We start from the raw sequence: 13,332 nt of genomic DNA, 5'->3' as shown, positions 1-13,332 counted from the left end.
TGGGGCTTGACTCTGATTCAGCCAATCAGAGCACTGCATTTCTCTGGCTGTTATGATTGGTTCAGGGAAGGACACGTGACCCAGTCAGAGGGAAAAACACACATGGAGACTTCCTCTGCATCTGCCAGAGGAGAAGCATCTCTGTTTTCTCTTGGACTTCAACCTGGGAAGGTGTAAACCTAAATTTTCCTGAACCAGTGTGGGAAGTCTGTGAAGAATGAAGCAAACACAACAGAAGGCGGAGACAGGAAGAAGTGATGACACTGAGGCTGATGGTGACACTGAGCCTGATGACATCTTTGGGTTCTCAGGTACAGTTTGACCTTAAGTGGTGCTTCTCCAGGCTCTCCTCCATCATAGGAGTGGAAAAATTCCATTTTTGGCATAGGCCAATCTCTGTTGGGTATTGCGTTACTTGTAACCACAGATTTCTAAACTGATTTGGTATGGAGAAACAAGAATTCACTCAGAAGCCTCAACATAATTGGCTTCTCTTCCGTAGCTGAGAACATGCAGTTCATCGTGTTCTGTATTTCATGAAGGCCTCACACTTCACTGTTCCTTCTGCCTTCCCCTTTCCTGCCCCATCCTTCTGAGCTTTCCTGGACCCCCAGGCTAGGTCATATAAATGCTCACTGCATCTTGTGGTTCTTTCTAACAGCATTTATCATAATGGTAATTGGATAAAGTATGGAATAGAATGGAATAATACTTACATGATGTCTCCCTCGCTGGCTAGAAGGTAAAGTTGATGAGGGCAGAATAAGTGCTCAGTAAATATTTAACAGAAAGAATGAATAAAAGACAAATGAAAAGACAGAGCTATTTGCCTCATAAAGGGGCAATCTTGAGTTTTTCTGGTGGCTCTAGAATAACCATGCTAGCTCATCCTGGCATGTCTCATTGTAAGCAACTCAACTGACTTCTAGGTGAAATTAGCATAGTAATGCTTACTAAACACAGAAGTCAGTTATGAAATGCAATTATTATGTAAATAATATATAGTTAAATATATCAATTGGGTAAAAGACATAAAAGAATTATAAGAAATACTTCATTTAATGAAACAAAGAAGGGGGGTGATACAATTCAAAATTAAGTAATAAACCTAATGATTTTCTGGGAATTGAAAGAGTAGTGCTATAGTATTTATCCCTGATAAAATAAACTTGATGAAAAAAGCAGGCACATCTAAAATATTTTTATAGCTTTCTTGTATACTTTTATGTGATTCAAAATCATATGTAATATTTTTATGCTTTGGGATGAGAATTTAGTTACTGGATTTTAAAGGGGGCACATAACAAGTATTTCTGAATTGACAATAAAATTTATTTGCCGAGATTGAAATCATAGAATAAATATTTTTGTTATTGGTGACCATAAGAAAGGAGGAATTAGTAATATGAGGCAATACCCAGCTTGGCAGACAGAGAATAGTGTTCTAGGAAATCAAGCTCCTTGGCTCCACCAATGTAGTTTTGGTAACTTATTTTCTAAGTCTGGGAAAGTTACTTTGAATTGTCCTCTCTTTGTGGTTTACACAGCATCACAAAATTGTGTTGAAGAACAATAATGAAAACAAAGCCTTTCATAAAATCAGTCCCATGTAAATTCAAACAAGAGTAATATGAACACTTGTAAATGACTTTGTGAGCCTGGCTTGAAAAGAGTTCTACTACTATAGCTATATTGTTTATGGTTTCAGGGATGGTCATCTCTAAAGATTTTATCTTTTTTAAAAAGTACTCATTAGAGTGTTTTTTTGTTTTGTTTTGTTTTTTTTAAAGACTGTATTAAATTGTTCAGGAAGGACAGTCCAAGTGACCAATGAGCATCCCAGTCTAAGCCAACTTTCAGGTTTAGCAGACAATTTCCTTGCCAGCTATGGATAATTTCCAGCTTTTCCTAAGATAGTGTTAATTCAGCCCCATATTTTCCTTCACAGGTCAGTTTGGTCCTTTCTTAATTTTGGATTAGAGAGTGAGATGTTATGGTATTGGAGAGTGGAGTCAAAGAAATGAACCACAAGGGAAAACATTTCTCTAAAGTTCAGGAAATACTCTTATGGTTGTCACTATACTTTGCCAACTACAAGTCTTTGAAAAGAAAGAAATGACCTTAGAAAAATCACATTCTCTCTCAGTTCCTAAGGTTATGGGAGGGTCAAATAAAGTCACACATGTAAAGTATTGGGGGATGTGTCTAAAGTGCCTGTAGACTCTAGGTACCATGATTGCAAACAATAATTTAAAAAATCCAACAAGATGAGAAAGGTATTAGAAGAGGCATATATAATACCCTAAAGCGGGTTTCTCACGCTCAGCACTATTGACGTTTGGAGCTCGATAATTCTTTCTTGGGGGAGCTGTCCTGTGCCTTGTAGAATGTATAGAAGCATCCCTGGCCTCCTCTACTTATTGAATGCCAGTAGCACCACCACCCCACACTCAAACTGTGTGCCGGTTTGAATGTATTATGTCCCCCAGAAAAAAACATATTCTTTGATGCAATCCTGTGGGGCAGACAGATTAGTGGGGATTAAGTTGGAATGTTTGGATTAGGTTGTTTCCATGGAAATGTGCCTCACCCAACTGTGGGTGATGACTCTGATTGGATAATTACCATGGGGGTGTTACCCCACCCATTCAAGGTGGGTCTAAATTAAATCACTTGAGCCATATAAATGAGCTGACAAACAGAAGGAACTCAATGTAGCTGTGAGTGACATTTTGAAGTGCAGCTTAGAGGGACGCTTTGAAGAATGCAGAGAAGCTGAGAGAGTAGCTGCAGATGAGAGACAGTTTGAAGATGGTCATTGAATGTAGACTCTTGCTCCAGAGAAGGTATGAGAGGAAAAATGCCCCAAGAGCAACTGAGAGTGACATTTTGATGAGGAGCTGTGGCCTAGAGAGGAACATCCTGGGAGAAAGCCATTTTGAAACTAGAACTTGGAGCAGACGCCAGTCATGTGCCTTCCCAGCTAACAGAGGTTTTCAGACACCATTGGCCATCCCCCAGTGAAGGTAACCAATTGTTGATGCATTACCTTGGACACTTTATGGCCTTAAGACTGTAACTGTGTAACCAAATAAACCCCCTTTTATAAAAGCCAATCTATCTCTGGTGTTTTGCATTCCAGCAGTATTAGCAAACTAGAACAAACTGTAACAACCAAAAATGTCTCCAAACATTGCCAAATGCCCCTTGGGGGAGGGAGTGCAAAACTGCCTCTGGTTGCGAGCCATTGATCTAAAGGAAACGCTAAACTTGCCCCACACCTGAAAGCTGACGCTGCCGACAGGTAGGTAGCAGTGGTCCTCCAGCATGCTCAGATACTCCGCCACTAATGCAGCTGCGTGCACCAAGCACATGGCAGCCTCCGTGTAGCACTTCTTCTTGGTGTGTTTCTCTGCCATGTTCTGGAGCCAGGTCAGCCGCAGATCAGGAGACGTCTGATAACTCTTGGCAATTCTGAAGACAGATTGAGAAATAGTTTCAAGGACCACTGGTTAATGACATCATTCTTCTATTGTGTATGGCCATTTTTTCCCCTCAAGAGTAATTTTCTTTCCAAGAGTTTTGCCTACATATTCAGACAATAAGAGAAAAGGCAAAAATCAATCCAGCTGTTTTCCAGCTGTTTTCATCCCATGTCTGGGGTGTGCCTGAGTCCAAGAAATACCATTTAGTAAAAGCCTTATGGGAAAAAAGACATGATAAAATGATGTATATTTTAATGGATCTCTAGCAATTTTCTTCTTTTTATTTCCTTTTTCTTAATAATAGAAGACAATATTATTCTTATAACATTGCAGCAAAATAATTATAACCTTCTAAATAGTTTCTCCTAGATGAGGACTGCAAGGCAAAATTCTAAACCACAGAGCAAAACATGATTTCTAAAGTAAAACTACACATGTATGTCTGAATGTAATTGGAACAAAACCATATAGGAAATAGGAAATCATTCATGTAACAGTTGATAATTCTTTTCTCTCTTTCTATGGTAAGTAGAAGACAGTGTTATTATAAAATAGATATTTCACTTTAAATTAGGAAGAGGTTTCTGAAAACCGGAATATGAATCAACTCACTCTGAATGTTTAATTTCTACTAATTTCCATATACTTTTTTGGATGTCATGCAAAAGAGTGTACATACATTGCCTGTGATAATTACATTAGTAAGAAGGCCACAGTGCCAATTCTTAGATCCCCAGGTGCCCCCTTTTGGTTTTATCAGAAAAGCTTACCTGTACATGAGATCCATAAGCATCTCAGGATCTTCCTGAAATTCCCTCATTTTCACTGTGTCATATAAGATGCTGTTGAGATTGCAAAGAAGTTCCTCCACCTACAAAAAGTATAAGTACCCAAACAGTTTTGGCCTTGTAGTCCCTGATAAGGAGTTAGGCTTACATTGAAAGTGCAAAGAGGAAGCAGTGGTTGGGCTTTGCTCAGAGAAAAGCAGTGATGGGAGATGGAGGGGGTCTAGACTGGATTCTCTGTGGCCCTCATCTTGGCAGGTCCAGGGGCTTCTGAAGCCGGGACCCGAGTAGGTCCTTGGAATCCATGAATTCGCCCTGAATCCTTATACTATCACCATCTCTACCACATTTTTGTTTAAATTAATTTGAACTAGTTTTAGTGCAAGCCGAAAAGCCCTAAACTCTGTTCTGGAACATCAGGGCTTTTTATACCAAGTGGTTGCCAACTTAGGACCTCAGCTTAGGTACCAGTCTTGGGAGCTCTCTGGATTTCCACTGCTTCAGAGTTTTTAAAACCTCTTGGCTTTGTATCATTGTTGAATCTCTTGTACTTCTTAGCTGCGCTTAATGGGATTGCATAAAAGAATGTTCTTGTTCATGGGAAGTGTATATGTGAATTATAGTGTATGTTCAAGGATGTGTGCAGCTTGCTCTCATATGTTCAGAAGACAGAGCAATAGATGATGGATGATAGATAAGGAGGGAGGGAGGGAGGGAGGGAAAGAAATAGCGATGTGACAGCATGTTTAAGTTGGTGGATTGGGCTATCGGGGGAGGGGGGTCAGGGTATGATGGAATTCTGTGTATGGGGTTAGTAATGTTTTTGCAACTGTTCCTATAACTTTGAATTTATTTCAAAATAAATAAAAAAACAAAACAAAACAAAAAAACCTCCTGGAACCATTTGTTCTCAGTTACTAAAGCACCAAGATGATGAGAGACTACGGCTTGACCTGTTGACCCTGACAAGTGGCCCAGCCACAGAATGCTTGTCCTGCCCCCTCTCCCCTCTGCCAGCTTCTCGGGGCTCCTAAAATTTCTACCACTAGAGTCTTTTCATTGGGTTAAGATACTGAAGCCTTCCAGTAAACTGCACTAATTTGCTTGGTCTTGATGAGATTAATTTAAAGAGAGCCAATAGTTAGGAGGAAGTAGCAGAGGTAGGATTTGCTGCAGAGTAGAGGAAAAAGGTTCTGAGATAAGGATGCAACATTGCCAGGGAGGACAGGAGAGACTGAGCAAACAGGGTTCTCAGACCAAGGGAGGAAAGACAAACATTCATCCATTCATTCCCTCATTCATTCATCGTTCATTCAGTAATTAACCCCTGAGAATCTACCATATAGTGGGCTCTAGGCTAGCAGCTGGAGTTAAACAATAAATGAGACCTGCTGGAGTTCTGTCAGTCAGTGTGTTGGAGGTAGGAGATATTATAGTCCTCACAAGTTTCGTTAGGGCAAACCTTGTTTACAAGTTCCAACTTGGGCCTTCCTCATCTTTAAGTACACCCCCACCAGTTACACTGGTCCCTTTACCATCTTAAATACATTTCATTCTCACCACTATTCCTAATTTTTCCCCTCATTCTTCTCCTACCTAGGTGATTCCTAACTGAGCCTTCTAATCTTACCTCTGCCAGGAAGCCTTTCCTGGTCACTAGAACATTTATTAACTCCTGCCTCCTCACCCTCCCTCTCTAACCTTTTAGAGTATTTAGTTCTTACCACACACTTGGCACTTAAGTTATTAGTGTCTTGTAGTGCCTCCTAATTGTTTTGCAACTGAGCTCTCCAAATAGACTATTAACAACTTGAAGCTGCGGACAATGGGGGATGTATTTTTTTTGTATCTCTCAGAGCACAGAGAATATGTATTGGACAGGCAATAAATCTTTGCAAGTGTATTATATATACATCTGACATTTATAATTGTTTTTTCCCAAACCCATGGATGAGATGAGCATGCTCTTCGGCCCACCTGCATGGGGAAAGGGGTGGTCTGCATGGCCGTGTCCTCTTCTGCGTAGGCCAAAATGGTCCTCAAGGATTTTCTCAGGTGCTCCTCATTAAAATCTGGTGCTTTGCCCACCAATGATGCCAGAGACATTGTTACTTGCATCTTTACTCTTGCAAAGTTCTGTGCCAGGAAAAAAAGAGCAACAAATAAAAGACACTCAGCTAGGAGATAAGTGAAGGCAGTAGAGCCAGATACCAGCAACTTCCAATGTTTCTTTTACACCTGTCTCAATTGCTTCCTTTTCTATCAATGATATGTGAGCTACACTTCACTCAAGATTCAAATCATTATTTCTTAAATGGTTTAAATAGATATCGCTCTGACATAAATCTGCTCCTTACATTGTCTGAATCCCTTTAAATTTTAATTTGGGATTGGACTGGCTCCATGCTGCAAGCCTGGAAGATTCCTACAAAGTTGGGCCATGGGATTTATCCTTTTGTGCCAAGATTCCTCTTCTTGGGGCTTCATTTAAACTGCAGGGAGGAATTGGACTTCCAGGGCCAGGACTTCTGAGATTACAGACTCCACAGGCAGTGATTTTCTGTTTCTCCTTTCCTTCCAGGCCCATGGAAACATATGGCTATGCCAAGGGCATAGTCAAAAGGCTTCTAACTGTCATCTCTGATATATCCCAAGGACCCTGCCTTTCTTCCAGGAGCCAATTTATCTTTTAATATCACTCAAGCATGTTGCTTGACATGGACACAAATGGAAATTCCTAAAGAACATACGAAAATCAAGACAAATGAAAGCCAAGGTTGATGATTCTGCAACAAAGCTGAACTCCAAAGGCTGCTAAGCTTTGATTAAAACTCCAGTTCTAGATGATATTGATCATATAAAATTCTCTTCCACCCTGGTACCAGCCAATCAGAATTTAGATTCCAGGGCAAAATCTTCTGAATTCTTAACCTGTCTGTTGTCTTTTTTTCCCATAGATGACAACATTTTATCTATATATATTCATTAGTTTCTTATTGAAACATACTGATGGAAATGCTGCTTTCACCAGTCCTGATATTTACTTTTGAATACAAATAATTCAAGCAGAAGCTGCTACCTATCTACACCACTCCACTGGTTTCCTTCTCAGGACAGGAGTAATTGCAGACTTGTCATTATTACTATTATTATTTTCAATCAATGCTTTGCATTGACTTTGTGATTCTAGGCTCTTACACTGGTGGCTCCAAAACTGAACCTCATGAGGAGGTAAAGGGTGGCACAGGCTTGGCCTTCCGGGGGGTGACGTCCATGCTGCTGCTGCAGTGGTGCAGCACCCGCTGGCACAGGGTCCGCGCACTGCTCCACCTCCTCCTCAAACAGCAGGTCTCCGAACTAGGAGAGACACGAGGGGACCATTAGGCATCACTTGCCACTTTCATACACCGTTTGAAGTATGCAAATATCTACCAGGACAAGCAAAGGCCCCACAGAGTTAATGCACTTGCTCATAAAGATAATGAGTCTCTTGAGTCAGAAGATGGATTTTAAGCAATGAGTCAATTTAAGAATTTAATTACAAATTTCACAACTAAGGTAAGGGCTGTGTTATTAACATTACTAGTCAGGTTGCACTCACTGGTGAAGGATACAACTTTGAAGAGATTATCCTGAGGTCCCTGGATCCCCTGGAAAATATTGGTGACTAAGCAAAAATGGTCATGACAGTGGAGAGCAGAAGAATCCCACTTTCTAAATGTAAAATATTCCATGTGGGAGGCACCAACTGAGATTTTCAAAAAGGGGAAGAGTAATCTGCATAGACTCTTTTACCTGAGGATGATTGTTGTGGATTGAATTGTGTCCCCCAAAAAGTCATGCTGAGGTCCTAACCCCCACTATCTCAGCATGTGACCTTATTGGGAGATAGGGTCCTCCCAGATGGAATTAAAGATGAGGGCATACTGGAGAAGGGGGGGTTCTTAATTCAGTATGATGGTGTCCTTAGAAGAGAACAGAAAGACAAACACAAGAGAGGAGAAGGCCCAGGTGAAGATGGAGGGAGGTAGAGATTGGAGGGATGCAGCCACAAGCCAAGGGATGCCAGCGATTGTCGGCAACCACCAGAAGCTGGAAGAGGCAGGTTTCAGAGGGAGCGTGGCCATGCCTACACCCGGATTTTGGACTTAGTCTCCAGGACTGAGAGAACACAATTCTGTTGTTTTAAGCCACCTAGTTTGTGATACTTCATTGCAGCAACCCTTGAAAACTAAGGCAATACTCTCTAGTCCTCCAGCTATGGAAACTGATCTCAAAACTTTCTGGCTTTGTATAACATGACATTTTGTAAGGCTTACTAATAGGATCACGTATAGGACTTTAATCTCACTCAGATCAGGTATTAGAGGGTGAGGGGGGAAGTCATGCGATTGACTTCTGCACTCATGTCATAGACATCTAGGGAACGGCCACTGAGGTCTGTATGTCGGGCCACATTTCAAGTCGGAGAGCCACTGCTTCTGCTCTTCACGTTGACTTCCTGCAGAATCCATGCATCTACCTTCTGAATATACTTTGGGTTTGGCCCCACCCGAAGAGAGAAGTGTGAAAACTAGACAAAATCTTAATTAAGATAAGGAAAACCAACGTCCCACATTTACCTTGGCAATTGAGAGCACGGAGTGTCGCCAAAGCATGTGCGTCAGGTAGGTGGTGCTCTGATCGCAGCTCAGGGAGTTCACCAGGACCCTCAGCACACCTCCCAGCAGGCTGTCTTTACAGTCCAGGGCCGAGCTTGCCTGGGGGGACGGAGAGCAGCATCAGGGAACCCTGTTCTCTGACCGTGTCCCGAGGGGTGAAGACACAAGTAGATGCCACACATAGCATCCCCTAACCAAGAAAGCTGAAGGCATATGAAGGATCATGACCTTGTTCCACAACTCCCAATCAATTTGGGATATATGCCTAATTCTGGGCTCCCAAACAAAGTTATAAGGCACTCCTCCCCCCATCCTGGGTTACAGGTTTTTAGAATGTTCTTTCCTTGCATACAAGGACACAGCCTTTCTACTTCAAAACACAATTTTGAACTTCCGGGTCCAACAGGGCTACTTGTCGGTGGCAAGGTTTCTAAATAGAAGCTTATTTATCAGCTACAGCAGAACTAACACCAAGGATAATTGCAACTAAGTTTCAGATTTCTTTAAAAATTGCTAATACGTTTTAAGGGCTGGTATAAAGAAGTTGGCACTCAAAGTAGTGCTGTAGAATGATAAAATTGAAGTGATGTCAAGTATTTAAGTTAACAAAAGATATTAAGGTATCAAAGATTACACATACTTTTGTCTTTATTTTTTAACATAATTACTTTTATTTTTAGACTATTGAAAAGTTGGATAAGTAATGTAGTACTGTGTTTCAACAATTTTCTTCGAGCCCTGAAAATCAATACCACTCTAATAAATGATTATTATGGAAACATGCAAGGCACTAATTTTTTAGTGGAACAAAAAAACCCTTTATCATGTTGGAAATTTTGGAACCATTCACTTAGAAGTTAAATTAGTATGGTTTACTGTGTTACTGCAAATTTCCCAAGTGACACTATGAACTATACTTTTCTACAGCAGATGGCAAATACACGGCAACAATGCCTTCTTTTCCCCAATTTGTGCTCAAAGCAGACATCATCAATCAAGCGTAGCACTTTTTTTCACCTGAGCCTCCCACACCAGGCAGGAACCATCAACAAACTGGAGTTGACCCATCTGAAGAAACCTATTTGCCATCTGTGTTCTACATAATGAACTATGAGCCCTCCATCCACATTATCTTGGTATACACTTGGGCAGATTTCACCATGAGAGCTTGCTTGTCAATCAACCTAACCCCTTCTAAGTGAGCAGCAAGTCAAAGAAGCCAGAAAATGTTCGGTGTCTCTGGAATTTGTTAGGTGGATGCTATTGTAAATAGTAAACTTCCCAACTTCACTTGAAAAGAAAAAGGCATTTTTGGATCACATTTATTTATTTCATACTTTTGCATAAGAAATTCCTCATTAAAATCCAGTAAACATATTCATGTGGAACAGATCAGGTGTTTATTGTCCTCACCTGGATAATATTTTCCTGCATATCCAAGATGATTAAATTTGCTTCTGTTGCCAGATTGCCACTGATCAGGGCTTCTTGATCTAACTCTGCCTTTGTTCTAAGAAACAGAAAGAGGTAAAATTAAAGCACATATCCAACTTTGCCCTATTCCGATGTTGGCAATCTGTGCGCCAATGCATAAAGAAATCTTCAGGATAGTTAACCTTAAAGTGAACACAAAACAACTGGCCATAGATAACTAAGGAGGGCAGGGTGCTTTCTGAAATTAGTGTCTGGTTAGAAAGATTGTCTAGGTAAAGTCTCCAGGCCATCAACATCCCCACTATTATTAAAAATGATGACAATTATGAAAATAACAAAAAAGGGCAGAGAAGTAACCATTGGTTGCTACTAGCAATTAGGCTGGCCAACCAGAGTGTCGACTAACCCCTCAGGGCCATTCCTGCATTTCATGAGAATCATCTCTAGATCTGAGCAAGCAGAAGCCTCTGCAACAGGTAGAAGAGAGCAAGACTGGGAACGATGTGAACTCAGCAAACAGTGATGCTGCTGGAGGAGGAAAGGGTAATGCTTCACATCTGGGTCAAGGGCAAGTCAAGTTGGTCTTTTGACTTCCCAATGACCACTTTGGAGTTGCTGAGGCAAGTGAGGGCCTTAGTATTTGCCTTATCCCTTTCCAGCATCAAGCAAGGTTGCATTCCTGTGGACAGGTTGTCCAACGTCCTGCTGGTCATTATTGGTCATTACCCACTAGGTAAAGGGAACTTTCCAGGTGCTGCTCTTAAGATTCTTTTTAAGGAATGAAATGTTTTATGTTCTTCCGCTCTCGTGAAATCCAAGTGAAGTTGGAAAGGGATATTTTGTACCTTCATGCAAATATAGTTGCAAGCAAAGAGAGGTATGAAGAATTGACTTTCCCAAGATCCCCCACTGGCAGAGATTTTACCGCAGGGGACTACCAATTAGCTCTTCTCAAGTCCCCTTAACCCACTAATGGGGGCATTTCAGTAGCTTACATCATTGAAGGCTCGGAATAAATATTTCCATGTGTATTAAATGTTTGCATGCTTAGGATAGGCTCTTCTGTCCCAAGTTGATCTGCAATTTTTCTTATTTTTCATGTGTTCATATTTGTATATCATAAGTGAAATATAAGAGCTATTTTTGATTAATTACTGATAGGTTTGAGTATACAGAAATGCTGAAAAATAGAAACATAATGGGGCTACATGTCATTTTACATTTTCCAGTAGTCACACTTAAGAAAACTAAAACATGTGACATTAATTTTAGTGTATTTTATTTGACATTAATTTTAGTGTATTTTATTTAACTCAATATAACAAATATTATCAACATGCAATCAACATAAAACTTACTAATAAGATATTTTACAGTTTTTTTTCATACTAAGTCTTCAAAATCTGGCCTCATCTCAATTGAAACTAGTTACATTTAAAACACTCAATAGCCACCTGTGGCTATGGACAGCATAGCTCTCGAGAATGTCCTAATTTGTTTTTATTAAAAGTCCACCAGTTATTTCTCTAAAGCAGCAGTTCCCAAATTTGGCTGCACAATGAAATCACTTGTAGAGTTTTACAAACTATTGATTTCTGGGTCCCACTGCTGGAGATTCTGATTTAACTGGTTTGGAGGACATCTGGGCATTGGGAACTTTAAAAGCTCCCCAGGTGATTCTCATGTGCAGCCCAGGCTGAAAAATACTGCGCTCAAAGAAACAGAGTAAGAAGGTAAAGAACTACCATATATATGCCTATATATATGTATATACATATACCTATTATAATTACAATAAGTTTTCCAAGGAGCTAAATTGAGCAGTTATACTTTTACTGTGGTTTCCTTTTAAAATGACAGAGTCCCTGATGGTCTGCAGATGTCAATCATTAACTCTGCCAATGAGCTGCCCATTTTGTAGCTCACAGGGGTCTGGGGGTGAGAACAGGCCTAGAGAGAACTCGTAGGTCCTGCACAGTAAGGCCAGATATTCTGTTGTTACTGCAGACAAAAGAGAAAGTTTTCCTAAGCATCGATTTATGCAGCGCAGACAAAACATGCCTTGTTGGCCTCTTCTCTTAACCCAGTAGAGTTGATGGCCTAACCTCCTAGGAAGTTATGTAACACCAACTGCATGCACATTGTTGTTGTTGTTGTTGTTGTTCATTGTCTGAACTAGAACATATGGACTCTCAGAACCAAGAATCTTACAAATGACTTTGGAGACCTTAGAGCAAAAATACAAATACTCAAAGCAAATGGATATTATTAGTAAGATCAACATCTGTGTTTCCAAGTAACTTCTATAATAAAAATGTGTTTATATTTTTAATATTTTAAAATAAACTTGATTCCCAAAGGTCTCTGAAGTGGACCAGAATGATTCATTTTTGTGGTGACAACAAAGATACTTACTCATATTTAATTACATATTAAATTATGTAAAGTAACACCACTATTCAGGTCTGCCCCATCCCTCCTACTTTATGATGGGTGCTTTATACACCAGGGGGATACCCTACTTGTGCCTTGTCAAGTGGGGTGAGTGGCCTTTAATCCTACAGTGTTTTGCTCAGGAATCCAGAGACTCTTAAGTCTACCTGCTGCCAACAGGAATGGGAGACGTGTGCCATCTATTCAAACACATTTAGTTCTCCTATGTCTAAATTGTTGCATATATAGCAATTACACATAGCATATATTGCAATCTGAACAGGATTTTTCTTCTTTCATTTCTTTATACTTTTTTTTTTCCTGGTCATAATACACATCATAAAACACATCCATTGTGTAAGACAGAAGAAAGTGTAAGGAAAAAACATCAACTACCAATACTCAAAGAAAACCACTATTACTGTTTTGGTAAATTTCCTTTCAACCTTTTTTAAAGAACATATATACATTTGAGAGTCTACTCTAAAATCAAGTGTCTATCCTGCTTTTGTTCACTTAACATTATATCATAAG

At 40.1% G+C, this 13,332-nt stretch overlaps 1 protein-coding gene across 1 annotated transcript in view; it reads right to left on the bottom strand.

The window, feature by feature from the left end:
- DOCK8 (dedicator of cytokinesis 8) overlaps nt 1-13,332 on the bottom strand; it is a 216,974-nt gene that overhangs the window by 21,592 nt on the left and 182,050 nt on the right. The window contains 8 exon segments of the mRNA XM_037851154.1: nt 3,282-3,474; nt 4,256-4,356; nt 6,248-6,406; nt 7,469-7,531; nt 7,534-7,581; nt 7,583-7,627; nt 8,893-9,030; nt 10,345-10,441. Coding sequence (XP_037707082.1) covers nt 3,282-3,474; nt 4,256-4,356; nt 6,248-6,406; nt 7,469-7,531; nt 7,534-7,581; nt 7,583-7,627; nt 8,893-9,030; nt 10,345-10,441 — 844 coding nt within the window.

The sequence above is a fragment of the Choloepus didactylus genome, chromosome 10 (assembly GCF_015220235.1).
Source record: "Choloepus didactylus isolate mChoDid1 chromosome 10, mChoDid1.pri, whole genome shotgun sequence".
Lineage (NCBI taxonomy): Eukaryota > Metazoa > Chordata > Mammalia > Pilosa > Megalonychidae > Choloepus > Choloepus didactylus.
The sequence above is the reverse complement of the archived record's forward strand: the minus strand, read 5'-3'. Positions and strand labels throughout refer to the sequence as shown.